This window comes from Magnolia sinica, chromosome 7 (assembly GCF_029962835.1).
Source record: "Magnolia sinica isolate HGM2019 chromosome 7, MsV1, whole genome shotgun sequence".
Taxonomy (NCBI): Eukaryota; Viridiplantae; Streptophyta; class Magnoliopsida; order Magnoliales; family Magnoliaceae; genus Magnolia; species Magnolia sinica.
This window is the reverse complement of record NC_080579.1, coordinates 12,893,159-12,912,513: the sequence shown is the minus strand read 5'-3', so window position 1 is coordinate 12,912,513 and position 19,355 is coordinate 12,893,159. Positions and strand designations below refer to the sequence as shown.

At 46.1% G+C, this 19,355-nt stretch overlaps 1 protein-coding gene across 1 annotated transcript; it reads right to left on the bottom strand.

The window, feature by feature from the left end:
* Positions 1-15,648: 15,648 nt before the first annotated feature.
* On the bottom strand, positions 15,649-18,934 carry LOC131251080 (NDR1/HIN1-like protein 13). Its single transcript, XM_058251583.1, has 2 exons — positions 18,775-18,934; positions 15,649-16,774 (listed from the first exon to the last, which is right to left on the bottom strand). The coding sequence occupies exon 2, from the start codon at positions 16,716-16,718 to the stop codon at positions 15,936-15,938; it is 783 nt and encodes a 260-aa protein (XP_058107566.1). The 5' UTR covers positions 16,719-16,774; positions 18,775-18,934; the 3' UTR covers positions 15,649-15,935.
* Positions 18,935-19,355: the final 421 nt, after the last annotated feature.

The following is a 19,355-nucleotide window of genomic DNA, read 5'->3' as shown; positions in this document are numbered from 1 at the left end:
CGAAGGTATATTTTTTGATGAAAATATGCTTACCTACTAAGGTGTAACAGTATAATAGGTCTAGGTCTATACTAAAAAAGTATTCATATTTTAGGGCCCACCTTGATGTATTTATCCTATATTCATTCTGCCCATCAATTTTTATAAATCATTTTAAGACATGAAACTAAAAATTAATTAGGTACAAATTGTAGGTAAACCATATTATAAGAAACAGTAGTGATTGAATGGTCTAACATTAAGAGCTTCTTAAGACCCACTGTAATGTTTAAGTAATTTTTATTTTCCATTAAACTTGTTAATAAGCCCAAAAAATTTTGGATGAATGGAAAAAAATAAATATTAACTTGATTCATAATATTTTGAACCACAAAAAGTTTTTAATGGCCAGTCCCACTATTTCTTATAGTATAGTCCGCTTGGGATTTGGATCTGTTTTGATTATGGGCTCATTCACTATATATATATATATATATATATATATATATATATATATATATATATATATATATTTCTTATAGTATGGGATTTGGATCTGTTTTGATTATGGGCTCATTTACTATATATATATATATATATATGAAGGTGGGCTCACAGCAAACAGTCTAAGGTGTATCGGGAGCCGCACCTAATCCACTCCCGTATGACCCAACACCACCCACGGGATGGTGTAAAAGCTATGTGGGCCTCACTGAGATGTACAAGTTTTATCCGAGCCATCCATTCATTTTGTAAGCTCATTTCAGGACAAGAGCCCAAAAACGAGGCAGATCCAAAGCTCTAGTGGACCACGCCACAGTAAACACCTCCCCCCAACATACTGGGGCTTTTGTGGGGCCACCGGCTAAAATAAAGTCTTGATTTCCTGGCTCTTATTGTCTTAGATAAGAGATGACAAACAGGCTCTGGATTTGGACAGAGGGCGTGTTGAAGGTGGGACCCACTCGACTTCACTTTAGCTTATGTACAGCCAATAATCTCTTAATCCCTGACTGTGGGCCCCACCATAATGTATGTGACTTACATCCACGCCCTCCATTATTTTTGACACCTCATTTTAGGGTATGATCCCAAAAATGAAGCATATCTAAATCTCAGGTAGACTACACCAAAGGAAACCATTGTGATTGGCTATTAAAAACTTAATGTGGGACAAATAAGTATTGGATAAAGCTGATATTTATGTGGTGCCTTCGTCCAAATCTTCGTGACCTTATTAACAGGTTCGATGGCAAATAAACATTTATGTGGCCTACTGAAGTTTTTAATGACAAGTATTCATTCACCAATTTTTTCTGTAGCGTAGTCCACTTGAGATTTGAATTTACTTGGAGGTAAGTAACATACATCAAGGTGGGCCCCACAATTAGGAATCCACTGAAGCTATGTTCTAGTGGATCTCTGCTATGTATGCACTGGGCTCACCTGAGGGCATGAGTCTAAAATTGAAACAGATATAAAATGGACACATTATAGGAAAAACCAGATTTGACCATTAAAAGCTTATCATAGGAAAAGGAAGTTTTGAATTAAGCTAATATTTGTGTTTTTCCTCCATCTAAGTTTGTGTGCCCCATCATCAACAGCTTCGATGGAAAATAAACATTGCGGTGGGCCCTATGAAGTTTTTAATAGTGGGCATTCAATCACCATTGTTTTATGTTGCATGGTCCACTTGAGATTTGGATATGCTGAATTTTTTAGATCATGCCCTAAAATGAGCTAGCGAAATGGATGAACGGTGTGGATATAATACACATATATTACAGTTAGTCAGCATTCCCAAGGGAAAGGGGATGTCTCCCTGAGAAGGTAATGGAGCTCATTTCCATGTTTTATGAGAAATTCACCATGTCCACCTATTCTTCCGTATCATATTAGGGTATGAGATCAAAAAGGAGGTAGATCCAAAACTCTAACATGCCACATAAACAGGAAGCAATGAGATTGAAATATTCAAGTGGCCACGAAAGTTTTGGATAATACTAGTATTTTGTGTTTCCAATTCATCACAATAGAAATGACCTTATAGAGGGTTAGGAAGGCATTTAAACATAACTATAGACCTAAGGAGGTTTAAACTGTAGGCATTTTATTCCTCCTGTTTCCTTTCATGCTGCCCACTTGAATGTTGGATCTGCCTCATTTTTTAGCTCATGGCAAATGAGTTGGCAAAATAGATGAACAATGTGGATTTCTCACAAACATCATGGTGGGCCCCACTAAGCTTCTTGTGGCAAGAACTTCCTATGTCGGGTAATCTGCGTCCAAGGGAAGCGAATTGCGTCCCACCCCACCTAAACAAACTGGGCTCTGTGGGGCCACCAAGATTTATGATTTTATCTACATCTAGAATAAAAGTCTTAATTTTCTAGCTTTTATTGGATTAGATAAGAGATGCCAAATGAGCTCTAAATACGAGGGCACATTCAAGGTGGGACCCACAAGATGAGTTGAGCTGATTCACTTTTGCGTGTGCGATTCTCTCTTTAATTCATCACACACGTGTATGAAATCAGGCCCAATCACAGGGAGGGACCCACCCAATATGCCCTATCCCATGAATCAGGCCAATCTACTCATTAGATGTAGGTTGTCAATGGACTGCGCTTGGGCCTGAAAATCAAAATTTTAAATAAGCTTGGCCTGACAGCTCGGCCCGAAACAGTTCAAAGTCTAGACCAAGACCTTTACCAAGCCCGGGCCATTGACAACCCCAATTAGTTGGGCTTGTTTGAGATTGAAAGAAAATTAACTGGTGGTCTGTATTAAATGGAGGCATGTGACCCACTTAAAAACATTGACCAGCATGGACCGGAAAAGGTATAATTCATGTGGGGCACACATACTATATGGTACGATCTCATACACATATTCCATGGGCCTGATGCTGAGCCCAGCCCTAATTCCCTAAGTGCCTGTTTGGCCAGGCGAATCCCATGGGATTAGGTGGAATGGGATGGATTTTAAGGTAATGATGGTGGTGTCAGTGGATTGGTTTAAGATTCATGGGATTGTTATATCCGGGGACAAGTTTGCTCGGTCTGTTTGGCATGCCTGGCACATATCCCAGGATTTTACCTTCCAATCCGCCCAACCAAGGGATGGAATCAATTTTAAGGTAATGATGGTGATGTCAGTGGATTGTTTTAAGATCAATGGGATTGCTTATATCCCAGGACAAGTTCACCAGGTCTGTTTGGCTTGTCATGCATATCTCGGGATGTCGCGATCCCATCCCTCCTACTACTGTGGGATCGGTCTGGCCAAACAGGCCCTAAGCACTAGTCCTAGCCGGGCTACAAAGGCTATCACGATACACAGCTGATCCATGTTAGAAAGAGTGAAGTTTCACACACGTACACACTCTCTTTCTCTAGAAAAATAAGAAACTAGGCATGACAATTTATATAGTTTAACAATGTGCCCATGTGAGTCTAATAATAATATAGAGCTTTCTCATTCACTATAAGGATAGAAATAGGAAATACAATCTTCCGCCAATGATCTCTTGCTAATCAATCATCTTTCAAGGAGATTATCTTTCTCTATATATGGTCCCCTTTTGTCAGTTTGGAATTCGGCGGCGTGGTATATGTGCAAGGATTGCAGGTGTGTCATAACTTGATTCAAACCAAAATCACTAACCTTCAGGTCGAGATAGAGCGGTGCTTAGTCAAAAACATTACCTACCTGTTTATTGAGCCAACTATCGAGTGCAATATCAATGATTTGCAAAAATTGGAGATACTCTTCCAATAAATACTTTTTGCCTGAGAAACCAAAGACTTTTATAGGTGCTACAACTGTGTAGTCGAGTGGAGGTAAGTAGGAAAATGGATGCAAAAGATGACAATGGATACAAAAGTCAGAAATCAACTTACTACCTAAGTCGGGAGCACTAACCTGGTTGAGAGCAACCGATACTTTATGGAACAATGCCTGGTTTTCAGAATCCTGGCCTTCCGTGGTCTGTCAAAACATATGGACGGAATGGATTTTCCAGGACATCTCTGTGAGCCCCACAAAGTCACAGGCAATCCTCATCCTTGCCCTATTCAACGGTTCAAAACGAGAACCTCCCTACGGTAAACTAAGTTTATACACATGGGCCCATTTAACGGATTATCCAAGCCATTGATGTGAGGGACCCATCGTCCTATATGAACCCTGTCGAAAACGTCTCCCAGATTGGAAGATCCTAACCATATAACCTTTTTACTTTTCTTCAATGAATGTAGATTGATGTTGCATTTCTTTCTAACCATGTATTTGCATGCTAATATTGGATGGATTAGAGAGACCAATTGAAAAGATTACCTGGGAATTGTCCATCCATGATTTCGGTCATCAGATCAATGGTTTGGATTAAGCAATTATGGCCCCACATCTATAAATTAGGTAGAATTTGAAAGTTTTTTTTTTTTTCCTATAATGGAACGTTGACTTAAGATTTCCTTTCATATTATATATATATATATATATATATATATAAAATTAGAATTTGATTGGACTGCAGATCTCTATCAAGATTGCTGACTTCTCCGACCGTTCAATCAAATCTCACAATATCAAGGTCGAAAGAGCTCCGTTCAAACAAGAAACGGGGTGCCCGTAACAACTCAAGTATGTCACCTAATTGAATAGGTGATGTTGGGGGCAAAAATACAAGTCCGAAGACTCGGACTTAATGCCTCGGGACTCGGACTTGATACCTCGGGTCGCCGAAGGATGCGTCAAATCCGAGGCATGGTTCGCTAAACCGAGACGATGGTTGAGTCGGTTCGAACGACTTATCAGCGTTCCGGGCATGTGTTGGGCGGACCGCCTTGCAAGACCGACCGTCGCTAGGTCAGATCTCATCCCGGATATCTTGGGATAAGATCTCCGACCCCGAAGCTCACGGGATCGGATGATGGCTCAAGATGGGCACGATCCTATCTCCGTGATACCAGGAGAAGATCCCGCACTCAATATCAGGAGGACCCGAGAAGACCCAGCAGCTATAAAAGGAGGACCCTTGTCACCTTGAGAGGTACGAAACAAATCCCTCCTAAAAACCTTCCAATACTTTGAGACCCCGAGTCCAGGCCTGACTTTGGCATCGGAGGGTCCCCTGCTCGAGCCGGGGTCTCCTTTGTCCTCTTTCTGTGCAGGCATACAAGGGTCTAGGAGGACGAACCAGATAATCGCATCAACAGTTTGGCGCCGTCTGTGGGACCGTGCAAAAAGCCATCCGTACCTCTATACCGAGTCCAATGGTGATGACTAGAAGGACGGTCCTGAAGAAGATTTGAATGAGAACGCGATTACAGGGCCACCGGGCCCAATCGCCGTCCCGCAGCCCAGAACCCACCTAACAACCGCCGACGAGGGGCGACCGGAACAAGCAACAATCAGCGGGGTCGCGACGATGGGCGGTTGGACAAGGAGGTTCAGGAAATCCGCTCTGATATGAATACGATGAAGCAGATGCTGGAACGAATGTATCAGCAGCAAATGCAGCCACTCCCGCATCTCCAAGGGGAGACAGCGCGCGTACCAACGGCGGCGGTTGATCCTCAACCTTCTGCGCCGCAGTCTTTCCGGCCGAGCCAACCTCAAGGCGGGTCAGAACCATCTCCAGCGCATTCAGCCAACGCCTCCCTCCCCCCGACTGATCTTCGGCACGAAATAGAACGAAGAAGGCGCAATCGCCCTTCCATGGAAGGCACGGCAGAAAGCAGCGAACCTTGGAAAGCCGACATTCAAAATTTCAAAAAAGAAGTGCGGGAAGAGATGGCAAAAGAGATGGCAGACATAAAGCACGGCCGGAACGTATATTCAACCGGGTCCGAAGCGAAAGCGTCCCCCTTTGTGGACTCGGTAATGAAAGCCCGATTGCCCGAGAGATTTCGATTACCTCAAATCACTCCTTTCACCGGCAAGACTGACCCGACCGAGCATATTGAGTGCTTCAGAACCTATATGGAACTCCATGATGCCTCGGATGCGAATGTGTCGGGCCTTTTCTCTTACATTGATGATGTAGCTCGACCGTGGTTCAAACAGGCTGAAGCCAAAGTCCATCGGTTCATTCGTTGCTGAGCAACGCCTTCCTCACCAACTTCATCGGCGGAAAGAAAAATTAAAGCCCCCTGCACATCTGAATAACCAAGAAGAATCGGGAGAGCTATTGAAAGATTACATCAAGCGTTTTAATTTCGAATCCCTTCAAGTTCGAAAACATTCGGAAGAAACGGCCCTCAATGCACTCATGCAAGGAGTTAGGGATAAGCCATTCCTGGCATCTCTAGACAAAACTCCGCCCGATACTCTGGCAGAGTTTATGGCACGGTCCGATAAATATGCCAACGCCGAGGAAGCGCGAATCCTGCGTGAAACTAAAACCTCGGCCAAAGAGTCGGCCAAAAAAGAAGCCGACTCGGCCGGGGGAAGGAAACGCAAAGGATCAAGCACGTGACGAGCGAAGGTCAGAAAGCCGGATCGAAAATTTTCCATATACACTCCCCTGAATAAGACTCGGGAAGAGGTACTGATGGAAATAAAACACGAAGGCTTTGTTAGCTGGCCCAGTAAGCTCAGGAGTAATCCTAATCGGCGGGATAAGGATAAGTACTGCCATTATCACCGCGATCACGGGCATAACACAAGTGATTGCCGTCACTTAAAAGAAGAAATCGAACGACTCATAAAAGACGGCCGACTCAGAGAACATATGGTCAAAGCTGGGGCATCCGAGGCGCGCCCGACCGAGAGTCAACCTATGGAAGAAATCCGGACGATTATCGTCGGTCCACATTGTGGGGTCGTCTCAAACAACGCGCGAAGGAATCACGCACGAAAACTTAGCCTCGGTCCGAGCTCATGATTATAGATCGGCCATCAAAGGAAAAGAAAAGAGAAAGGTATTGCATATCGTTCACTGAAGAAGACGCCCGAGGTATCCATCACCCCCACGATGATGCGCCGATCGTCTCCTTGGCGATCGCTAACCGAAAAGTGTTTCGGATACTCGTCGATACGGGGTCATCTGCAGACGTGTTATTTACTCAGGCGTTCGACAAAATGGGGATCGAACGATCCATGCTACGCCCAGTTCGGACCCCGTTGATCGGTTTTTCCGGAGGAGTATTGCCCGAGGGGACTGTCTCATTACCACTCACTGCTGGCACTGCCCCACATCAGACGACGATGATGGTTGACTTTCTGGTCGTCGATCAACCCTCGGTATACAACGCGATACTCGGCCGACCTTCATTGAGTCTCCTCCAGGCCGTGGTATCCACATACCATCTTACAATGAAATTCTCGACCGAGTCAGTCGGAATCGTTAAAGGAGACCAGCAAGACGCGAGGCGATGTTACATGATAGCTGTAAAAGGAGCCGCCGACAAGAATCCGACCAACATATTAACAATCGAATCGTTGGACCCTCGGGCGAGAATTATGAACGAGGACAGGGTCGAAGATCTTGTCTCAATCGCCTTAGTCGAAACAGATGGATCCAAGACAGTGCGAATTGGCTCATCTCTGCAGTCCCCTTTGAGAGAAAAGCTGATCGCCCTGCTCCGAAAGTACGCCGACGTATTCGCTTGGAATCATGAAGATATGCAAGGGATCGACCCCTCCGTGGTGACTCACCGACTTAACGTCGATCCGTCATATCGACCGATCCGACAGAAGCGACGACCGCTCGGCCCTGAACGATACGCCATCATCGAGAAAGAAGTCAACAAACTACTCCAGGCTAATTTCATAGAAGAAATACACTATCCAGAGTGGGTCGCGAATGTCGTGCTTGTAAAGAAGTCCAACGGGAAGTGGCGAGTCTGTATTGATTATACCGACTTGAATAAAGCCTGCCCCAAAGATAGCTTTCCGCTTCCGAGGATAGACCAGCTAGTAGATAGTACAGCCGGACATGAGCTCCTTAGCTTCATGGATGCTTATTCGGGATATAATCAAATTGTAATGCATCAAACAGATAAATCAAAAACTACCTTTGTCACCGACAAAGGCCTTTATTGTTACCGAGTGATGCCATTTGGTCTGAAGAATGCCGGTGCAACTTATCAAAGGTTAGTTAACAAAATCTTTGCTCGACTTATAGGCCGAACCATGGAAGTATACATCGACGACATGCTTGTCAAGAGCATACACGCGGCGGATCATGTGAATGATTTGGAAGAAATGTTTCTAATCCTGCGGAAGTTCCGGATGAAGCTAAATCCAAGTAAATGTGCTTTTGGAGTAGGCTCCGGAAAATTCCTCGGTTTCTTAGTCAGTCAGGAATAGAGGCAAACCCTGAGAAGATAAAGGCTCTGATTGATATGGAATCCCCCAAAACCATTAAGGACGCCCAAAGATTAGCCGGACGAGTCGCAGCACTCAATCGTTCCTGTCAAGAGCAACGGATAAGTGTCTCCCTTTCTTCTAACAATTGAAAGGAAGACAAGCGATGGGTTGGACGGAAGAATGTGAAGCAACATTCCAGCAATTAAAATTATATCTCGGTTCTGCACCTCTCTTATCAAAACCTGAACCGGGGGAGTCGTTGCTCCTCTATCTAGCCGTATCCGAGGCAGTTAGCTCGGCTTTGATACGAGAATCAGAAGGAAAGCAACTACCGGTTTACTACGTCAGCAAAGTATTGCCAGCAGAAACGAGATACCCAAGCTTGGAAAAAGTGGCCTTGGCTTTAATAACTTCCTCTCGGCGACTTAGGCCGTACTTCCATGCCCACACCATCATTGTAATGACCAACCTTCCGCTTCGCCAGGTACTGCAGAAACCAGAAGCTTCCGGCCGACTCACCAAATGGGCTATCGAGCTGAGTGAGTTTGATATTCAATATCGACCAAAGGCAGCAATCAAAGGGCAAGCCGTAGCTGATTTTATCGCCGAGGGAACGTCTTCAGCCGAACTTTCAGCAAATGATACACCGAAGGACGGTGTAGCTCCGACCTCAACCGCTTCCCCTTGCCCTATTCCATGGAATCTGTATGTCGACGGTTCTTCCAACTCGAAGGCCAGTGGGGCTGGGGTGGTGCTGGAAACCCCCGATCACACCTATATACAGTATGCCTTACGACTTGGATTTCAAGCGTCGAACAATACGGCGGAATATGAAGCGTTGCTACTCGGCCTCCGACTCGCCGCTAGCATGGAGGTCACGCACCTAAGCGTTTTGAGCGACTCTCAGTTGGTTGTTAACCAAGTTACCGGTGTATACCAGACACGGAAAGACCGGCTAAGGGCTTATATGGAGAAAGCGAAAGAACTTATCAACAGATTTCAATTCTGTCGTGTAACTCGGATACCTCGTACGGAAAACAGCAAAGCCGATTTGCTACACCTCGGCCGAAGAAGACGATATACCCAGGTCCGTCCCTGTCGAATACGTCGATAAACCAAGTATAGACGAGCCAATTAGCGAGGCCGTCAATACAATCGACTCGGAACCATCCTGGATTGATCCAATCCGCCAATTCCTTGACGAAGGAAAGTTGCCAGAGGATCGCACCGAGGCCCGACGAATTAAGATCCGAGCTTCCCGTTACACCATACTCAACGGGACCCTTTATAAGAAAGGATACTACACCCCGTTGCTGCGGTGCCTCAAACCCAGCGAGGCAAACTATGTGTTACGGGAAATTCATGAAGGAATCTGCGGAAACCACTCTGGAGGGCGATCCCTCGCCTACAAGGTCTTACGACAGGGATACTACTGGCCCACTATCCAACACGACGCTCGTGAGCTCGTTCAAAAATGCGACAGATGCCAACGGTTTGCGGTAATTCCGAGGCAAGCACCCGAGGCACTGACGCCGATGACTGGTCCCTGGCCTTTCGCACAATGGGGCATCGACCTCATAGGACCGCTCCCTATGGGAAAAGGGCAGACCAAGTTTGCTGTGGTAGCAGTGGACTATTTTACGAAGTGGGCCGAGGCAGAACCATTAGCCAAAATAACCGAGTAGAAGATCACCGAGTTTGTATGGAAAAACATTATCTGCCGATTCGGAGTACCCCGTACCATTGTCACAGACAATGGAAGGCAATTTGATAATAGGAGCTTTCGTGAGATGTGCAAGAACCTCGGGATCAGGAATATTTATTCATCACCGCATCACCCTCAAACCAACGGACAAGTCGAGGCAGTTAACAAGATTATCAAGCAACATCTTCGGACCAAGCTTGGCCGAGCCAAAGGAGCATGGGCCGAAGAGCTCCCGAAAATTCTTTGGGCTTACCGAACTACAACCCGAACGGCCACAGGAGAAACTCCGTTTTCACTCGCTTACGGCTCGGAAGCAGTCACTCCCGTCGAAATCGGATTACCTTCGGCTCGAATCACCTTATTCAATGCAGAAGAGAATGAAGAACTCCTTGCACTCGGACTCCACCTTCTGGACGAACAAAGGGAAAGGGCGAGGCTGCGCACGGAGGCTCGACAACGACAAGTGACTCGGTTCTACAATACCCGAATTAAGATTAGAAGATTCCGAAGGGGAGATATGGTTCTTCGGAAAGTGTTTTCCAACACTAAGGAGTTTGGGTCGGGTACACTGGGACCCAATTGGGAAGGACCCTATATCGTCTCGGGCACCATTAGACCAGGAACATATCGGCTAGAAGACCTAAACGGACAGTCATTGCCTCATCCATGGAACGCTGAACACCTCAAGGTCTACTATCCTTAGCTTGCTATTTGATGTTTAAAGACCCTGAGGAAGAGTAAAGCCGAGTCAAATGAATAAAGACATGCTTTTCTTTTTCATTCGAATATGTGTAAGTACAAAAGCAACCGAATACATCGGAGCAAAAAAATATATACATATAAAAAAACCAAAGTCTTCATGCGTCGGCCCCGTCCCCGGCAGTTGTGCCTTCAGCGGCGGCGTCCGGATTCTCGGACTCTGAGGCTGCCCCGCCTTCGATTTCTGAAAGGTCAAGGTCAGGAAAAGACTTTTTTATATCCTTGACGCATTCCAGATATCCGCTCTGGAACAGGCGGTCCCTTTCATCCTCGAACTCCGCCGACTCGAGGAATGCTTGGACGGCTTGGTCCCTAGCCGTCTCGGCCTCCCGAGTCTTCTCCTCGGCCTGTTGAATGCGCTCCGCCGCCTCAAGCTTAGCCCGAGCTAAGTCATCCGCGCACGAAGCATGGACTGCCAGAACTCGCTGATTCTCCTCTTCGGCTTTGGAGAGTCGAACCAGTGCCTGAGCGACCTCTGCCTTCGCTTCGTCCAGGGCCCTTCTGGAAGAAGCCGCCTCTGCCCTCGCGTCTTCGGCAGCTTTCCGAGCAAGGGACGCCTCGCCTGTCAGGACGCCGACCCGGATCTCGGCCTCAGACAGAAGAGCCTGCAGCCGATGAGTTGCTTGCTGGCCTTGATTAAGCAAGGAGCGAGTTCAAAAAGCATCCGGGCAGCGTGGCCGACGGTCTGCGACGACGGGGCGTTGTAGAGTTTCACGAACTCTCTTTCACACCCATGGGCCAGGGCCCAAGGAATCATCCCCGACACCACTTGCTGCAGGATTGACGGCCCCTCCTGGTTCGTCTCTTCCCCTCGGGAGGACGCAGTCCTCGTCTCTTCCTCCCCCCTTGAGGTCGCGGCCCCGGTCTCTTCTTCCCGACTCGGCACCGTCGTCTCAACGCGTGCCGAGTCAGGTGCCGCCTGAGGATCCGAAGCAGCAATCGCCGTCTCTTCCGCCCTTTCGTCCGGGTCGGGAATCACGACGACCGGAGGGGCAGAAGAGCTCGCTGGCTCTTTCTCCTTCCGCGGCACCCTTTGCCTCTTCGGTGGCCGAGGCTCTGAAAGAAGAACTGACCGCGGAGGGGCCTTCAACTTCGTGACTGGTCTAAGGGCAGGACGAGCTCCAGTCATCTCCGGTTCGGGGACAATCCTTAGGTTGGGACGAGCTTCGGGCAGATCTGCAAAAACAAAAAAAGGAGGGGGAGAGTAAGGCGAAGTAAGTCGGGGGAAATTTGGAAAATTCAGAAGATTCGTTCTTAATTACCTGTAACTTCCGAGTCCAGACCTGCAAGGTGAAGGCGCTCCGGCTGTAGAAGCACCTTCCAAGACCTGTCCCCCGGATCCAACGACTTCAACTCCGAGCCGAGGCAGTGTTGCCGAGCTTCGGCTTCTTCTTCGGAATATCTGCCAAACATAAGCTCGTCAACTTCAGGGTAAAAACAAAAAAAAAAAAAAAAAAAAAACCAAGTCACCTGCTCTTTGGAAAGCCCGAGGGACACGAGCCTCGTGGGACCCGGACTCATCCGTCTCCCAGCGACCACATGCCCAAAACCAACGCTCTCTCCAGTGTTTGTTGGAAGTGGGAGGGTCGGTTATCAGGGAACCGCCTCCGCCTCGCCAAGCAGCGAAAACGTAGAAGTCGGGGTAGTTCGGATTTACCCGCACCTGATACAGGTGGAGAAATTCGTCGACTGTAAGTGGTGGCTGTTCCATCTCAGCCCACAACACTGCACATCCGAGTAAGTTCCTCCACCCATTCGGGACTATCTGCCCCGGGGCAATCTTTATGCGAGACAAAACTCCCCGGACTATGGTCTGAAGGGGCAGACGCAAGCCGCATTGCATCGACACTTGGTAAATCGCGACTGCCCCGGCAGGAGGGTGATCCGGTAAATCATTCGGACGGGGAAGATAGGTGATGACCGACTCGGGAATATGGTATCCGACTCGGATTCTGTCCAAGTCCGTCTCAGTCAAGACCGAAGGAACCGGACCGCTTAAATCTTCCCCCGATCCTTCTTCAGATTCGGCCTGCGCCGACTCACTAACAGGAGCAAGATCAGGGGTTCCTTCGGCGATTAAAACTTCATCTTCTTCCTCCTCATTCTCCTCCATATCCCTTGGCAAGTTAGGCCTTCCCGGGCGGGTTAATAGAGACGACCCGCCCCGAGAAGGAACGACGGAAGCTGGGCGCTCCGCCGGAGCTTCGGTGACTCTCTCCGGTAGACAAGCAGCGTTGGCGTCCACTGCTATCTCCGTCAGTAAGGAAGGCGATTCCGCAACGTTCCAAAAACGTTGCGCTTCGCCTTCGTCTCCGGAAGCTCCCCCCTGGGGACTTTGAGAACTCCTATCCGCCATTATTACCAAATAAAGAGGAAGGAGAAACTCACCGGAGGGAGAAAGGAAAACGGAGATGGCGGAAAGAGGCACCGACGGTAAAAAAAAAAAAAAAGGAAGGAGACGAAAGGCTATGTAAACCCTAAAGAAAATGCGGAGCGGGAATGGCAAGAGCAGTAAAAGTTTAAAGTGCGGGGCCCCTGACGTTATATAAGGTCGCCATACGGCGGAGACAATTAATGAGGAAATGATTCGACGCCTGCATCGATTCCCTCGCTCGACACGTGGCGCACGTCAACTGGTAATAATAATACCTTCGCTACGTGTCCAATCCCCATTGGCGGGATGTGTGATTTGACGGCTGACGGCGCATGCGATGTTAGAAGCTGAACCGTCCCCCATCAAAGGCCTCATGGAATGCATTTAATGATCACGACTCATCTCGGACTGAGTTACGAACCGACTCCAAACTCGCTACTCCTCAGTGTCATATGAAACACACGGAGTAAGGGGGCTTACTGTTGGGGGCAAAAATACAAGTCCGAAGACTCGGACTTAATGCCTCGGGACTCGGACTTGATACCTCGGGTCGCCGAAGGATGCGTCAAATCCGAGGCATGGTTCGCTAAACCGAGACGATGGTTGAGTCGGTTCGAACGACTTATCAGCGTTCCGGGCATGTGTCGGGCGGACCGCCTTGCAAGACCGACCGTCGCTAGGTCAGATCTCATCCCGGATATCTTGGGATAAGATCTCCGACCCCGAAGCTCACGGGATCGGATGATGGCTCAAGATGGGCACGATCCTATCTCCGTGATACCAGGAGAAGATCCCGCGCTCAATATCAGGAGGACCCGAGAAGACCCAGCAGCTATAAAAGGAGGACCCTTGTCACCTTGAGAGGTACGAAACAAATCCCTCCTAAAAACCTTCCAATACTTTGAGACCCCGAGTCCAGGCCTGACTTTGGCATCGGAGGGTCCCCTGCTCGAGCCAGGGTCTCCTTTGTTTTCTTTCTGTGCAGGCATACAAGGGTCTAGGAGGACGAACCTGATAATCGCATCAACAGGTGATCTTGACCATTCAATTGGTGGCCATCAAGACGAAAGAATAGAAGACACCATAAAAAGTCTACATACAATAATATCAATGGTTCGGATAATACAATGAAAATTATTGAATGATCCTGATCATTCAATTAATGACCATTAAATGGATGGTTGAGATTTATGAATGATGGCTAAGATAATTGTGTTGATATCATTTAAGGTCCCTGACTTGATCTATCTTGACTGAGTTAGCATCCCGACTGTTCCAAGCTGCCTGGTCAGGACTATTCCTGACTTTTTCCCACCAATTTTAAAAAATGGCCATGATGGTCATGATTTGGAAGTGGATTGCTTGGGACCCTGTCATTGGGGACCCAACTTTGTGGGGCCCACTATGATGCAAGTGTTTTATCCAAGCACTCTACTAATTTTTTTCCATATAATTTTAGGGCATGCACCCTAAAATTTATTGAGAGCTGGAGATGTTTTAGATCATGCTTATATTTTGAGAGCTGGAGATGTTTTAGATCATGCTTAAGAAGAAGCCTGAGTGAAAGGGAACATATTCGGTCAAATTCGAGCCTAGTCTTACATAGGGCATGATGTAACTAGGCCGCATTCAAGACCGGATGAAATAAATTTAATTCAAACAAGTAAAAATTATTGTTCAAAATGTAAACCATAAATTGGTCGTAACTTTTGATTTGGGTATCTTCACGGGACACACAATATATGAATTCTTACTTTAACACTCCATTTGGAGTGAACCCGACAAGTGTAGTAGGTTGCATCATTCATTTCGCAAGAAAACAACTCATTCCACTTCAAAATTGTAGTTTTTAAAAAAATTTCGATTTTTTGTAAATAAATTTTTAGTATATGATATCTTTTTAAAAATTAGGTATAATCATGCTAGGACACATTATGCATAATTAAATTATAAATTTTTACTTTCAGTATATTTTACTATTTTAATTTATTTTTAATTTAGATGAATTGAGACCATTAATTAGGATTTGATTTTAGTCAACTATCTGCAGCCCAGAGCAGCAATATGGGTTAAACCTTGACTATAGGCCCACGTTAATGTAAGCATTGTATATCTATGTTGTCTATATGTCATGCGATATCAATCTCAGTATGGTAAAAAATGCAGCAGATCTGCATTATATATCTATGCCATTTATCTGTTTCATTCGTATTATTTTGAGCATGGTCCAAAAAAATAAGAAAACTAAATCTAAGGTGGACCACACCACAAAAATCAGTGGTGAATGACCATTAAAAACTTGTTGCAGGGCACAAAACTTTTGGAACAAGTTGATATTTATGTTTTCCCTTTATCCAAATTTATCCCAGACTGTTTATGTGACCTTATCAGCAATACGGTGGACTATTAGGAAGTTTTTAACTGTGGGCGTTCAATGACCACTGTTTCTTGTAGTGTGGTCCACATGAGATTTGGATCTTTTTCATTTTTGGGACCATGCTATAAAATGATCTGGGAAAACGGATGAACGGTGCAGATATACAACGCATATACCAAGGTGGGACCCACGGTCATGGTCCCACCCACATCGTTGGTTCCGCCGTAGCTAAGTCACGTCCGCCCACGACCTGTTCATGCCTGTCCATTAAGATTGAACGGTACATGTAAACGATGCGGCCTTCGACACGTGTAATTAATCCCCACCCTTAAATAACAATGTCTTTCCTTTGTATATATAAAATGTAAAATAAAATAAAATTTGAAAGGGATAACGGAATCCAACACCCGTTTAAACGGCCGTCACAGATTTACCTTCACTTTACAACTACTGGAAACGATCTTCGAACCCTCCGCTAGCTTATCCAACGTCAAATCGCACCGTACCTTAACGGTAATCTTCCACGTCTTAACGGCGCCGACCTTGATCTTAACGGGGACCCTCAGATCCAACCCTAACGGAATCTCGCCCTTTCTCTGCTGCGCCGTTAACGAGTCGGCAAGCGAACCAGACAAACGGATCACCTCCCCCGTTAACGCCGTTTGGAAGACCGTCACGTTCCTGCTCCCCTGATAAAACGTCGGCAAGACGCCGTTACAAAGCGCCACGTCAGCATAAGAGACGGTGGCCGAGCTCCCGTCCACGTAGTAAATCCCGATCTTCTTGTTGGGATTCTCGGCTCTGACGGTAACGTCGAACTCCGGCGATAGTGTCAGACTCGTCTGAAAGGAAGTGAGGTTGAAGCCTCTGACGGAGAGAGATTCGACGGAGTATTTGGGGGATTTTGGCCGGACGACGAGGTAGAAGATGCCGACGGCGGCAGCGACGGCCACGAGGAGGATGGCGACGACGGCGAGGAGCCAGCAGAGGCAGCAGCAGCAGCGGTTCCGGCGGATTTTCCGGCCGTTTTTGTACCGTCGGGCGTTTTCCGGCGGGGGGATGCGGTATATCTGGTCTTTGGGGACCTGAATGACGTAAGTTCCCGGCGGGGGTTGGGGTTTTGGCAGGAACGAGGAATTCTCCGACGAGTTGATGGTTCCGGGCGGGGGAGGGGAATCGGCAGCGGGATGGACGCGTTCTGACATTGCCGGAATCTGACTGCGCCGGCGAGGATTTGGTTTTCTGGCTTTTCGGCGAAAATCTGTTAAGACAGTAGAAAGAAGGGCAGTAAATATACCGGCAAAAGTGCCACTGGCTTATTTTAAAGTGGGATCTTTTTTATAGTCTGGCTGCGCATGATGCTTGATACACTGGCACTCAGAAATTGTATACGTGGCATGTATTGAGTCGAAAGTGGAAGCCACTTTCTCCAAGCTACAGTCCAATGATAAGATTGTTTGAGCAATCCTAACCTCTGATCTGTGGACACTTGTGGACACTTGTTTGTTGAAATGCGACCTTTGGATTTTATTTTTTCATTTTTAACCGTCCAATAAATGGACACCAATCTGATACATGGGCGCCATCGTTTAGACATTTTATTTTGACTTACCTGCATGCCACGCGTGCAATTTCTAATTAACTGCGTATCATCCATCGCACTCTGCCAGAGTATCAAAGGCTGTCTAAACGTAAAACCGTGTTAGCGTGTACAGGAGCGGTGCCCACTGCCCACCGCTAATCGCGTGCCACGGGAATGGAACGTGCGTGAGATCCACTCCGTCCATCAAGCGTGCTGACTCTCGTCATTAGTTGCATGTGATCCGTGGTGTTTGTATGCTATTGATCACACACTATTGAAAAACTCAGGTGGGCCACAACGCATGAAGAGGTCTTATGCTTTTCTTTTCTTTTTTTTTTTTTACAATGGTCTCTGGTGTGTGGCCCACCCGATTTTTGAATCGGCTTGATTTATAAGATCAATAACAGGTGGCTCACCTGATGGACGGTGTGGATTTTTTGCACCGTGGCCCCACGTTACCGGGCGATTTACGCACGTTTCCAAAATAGACAAAAGAATATTTCGAAGAACCGCGCTAGCGTAGTTTAGGGTAGGTACATCGCGACCCGAGAGCAACATGGGTAGAACTTTAATGAGATCCACTCCATCCATATAGTGCATTACCTCATATTAGTGTTGGAACCCAAAAATCATGATCATCCACACACTCAAGAAGGCCACACCATAATAAAAGGTTAGTATGGACACCCAGCATTAGTTTTTCCTAGGGCCCACCGTGGTGTTTATTTCTCATCCAATCCATTAATTTTATGTCCTTCATCAGCATAAAAGAGAATATACATCACAGTATTCCAATACTCAATTGGTCCATACCACACACATTTTGAGTTTTCTAGGTACAATTTTATTGGGTGGTCCACTTGATCATTAAATCAGATTAATTTTATAATTTGGACCACATAAATGGCGGTGATGTAACTGATGAACGGGGTGGATTTTATAAAATTTAACTCATTTACTCAGAGTCAGAGAGAGAGAAACCCCGGTGCGTATCTACGCGATGTACGTGAGAGTATTCCTATTTCTGCAGAGCTCCGTATCTTGAAACGCATAAATGAGATTTTGAGAAGTATATGCGGGTTCTCAATCCTCACCAGTAGATCCAGTAGATTCGTAATCTAGACCGTTGATATGTTAATCCCACCGTCGATTGATAATGCCCAGAAATTCTTCCACAGTGGAACATTCCAGCCACTAACATTGGGTCATTTTCTTATATAAATTCGTATTTCTCATCTTGACCGTCTATTACTAGGCCACTAGAAAGGCAGAATTTATCATATCAAGGAGATCTTATGTAAATCATCCATCCAATATGGGACACAAAAGAACAACGGTCTGGATTCTAAGTCCATGGACCCACTTGTCCGAATTGAAAATCCGTGTACACCGTATGAGATTTCACAGCATTGCTCATTAACGCAAAAGCAATCAGACTTATCTTCCGATACCGGTACGTATCGCCCGAAACAGCACGATACAGGGGAATTACGACCCTGTATCGGTGATGGACTTCGGGAAAAAAAAAAAACTAGTTTTTTCTTAGCGCATTTGCCAAACAGATCTGTAATTACAAAAACCCATTTCCCAAAATCGAAGATGAAGAACAAATATAACAGAGAGAGAGAGAGAGAGAGAGAGAGAGAGAGAGAGAGAGAGAGAGAGAGAGAGTGAAGAACCTGCAATATGATAGTGGAAACAGAACCTAGAACTCCAATTCCAGGGAATGGAATTCCTTGTATTTCTTCCTTCGCTTTAGCTTCTCCTTCTTCGGCTCTGATTCTTTTGACGGGAGATTTTCTGAAAGCGTGTGTGTTGATATAGTATAGAGAGAGAGAGAGAGAGAGAGAGAGAGAGAGAGAGAGAGTACAGAGCAGTATTTGATGGCTGGAAAGCGACTATGAAACGAAACGGTCAAAAACCTTCAAATTTTCCCAGCGATGGCTTACTCGCGGGTGTATGATTTCTTCTTTGTATGAAATGCTATAGTGCTTCTAGTTCCAGTGGGACATTTAGAGATCCAATCAATTGATCTGAACTGTCCATTAAGTTCATAATATATTTCAGAGTCTACCAAGAAAAAATCGCACCGATCGGATGGTCCAATCTATCATAGATTTGGAATTTATGTTACAACCGTCCATTTTCTAAGCCATGGATGGGACAGTTACAATTTTCTTTAAAATTTTGATTATGTATAATCATAAGCAATCCACGATTTTTCGTAATAAATAGATGAATCAAAATTATTGATTGGACT

What these genes read in the sequence shown, in the direction of transcription:
- LOC131251080 (XM_058251583.1), bottom strand. Translation starts at nt 16,718, where the DNA reads ATGTCAGAACGCGTCCATCCCGCTGCCGATTCCCCTCCCCCGCCCGGA.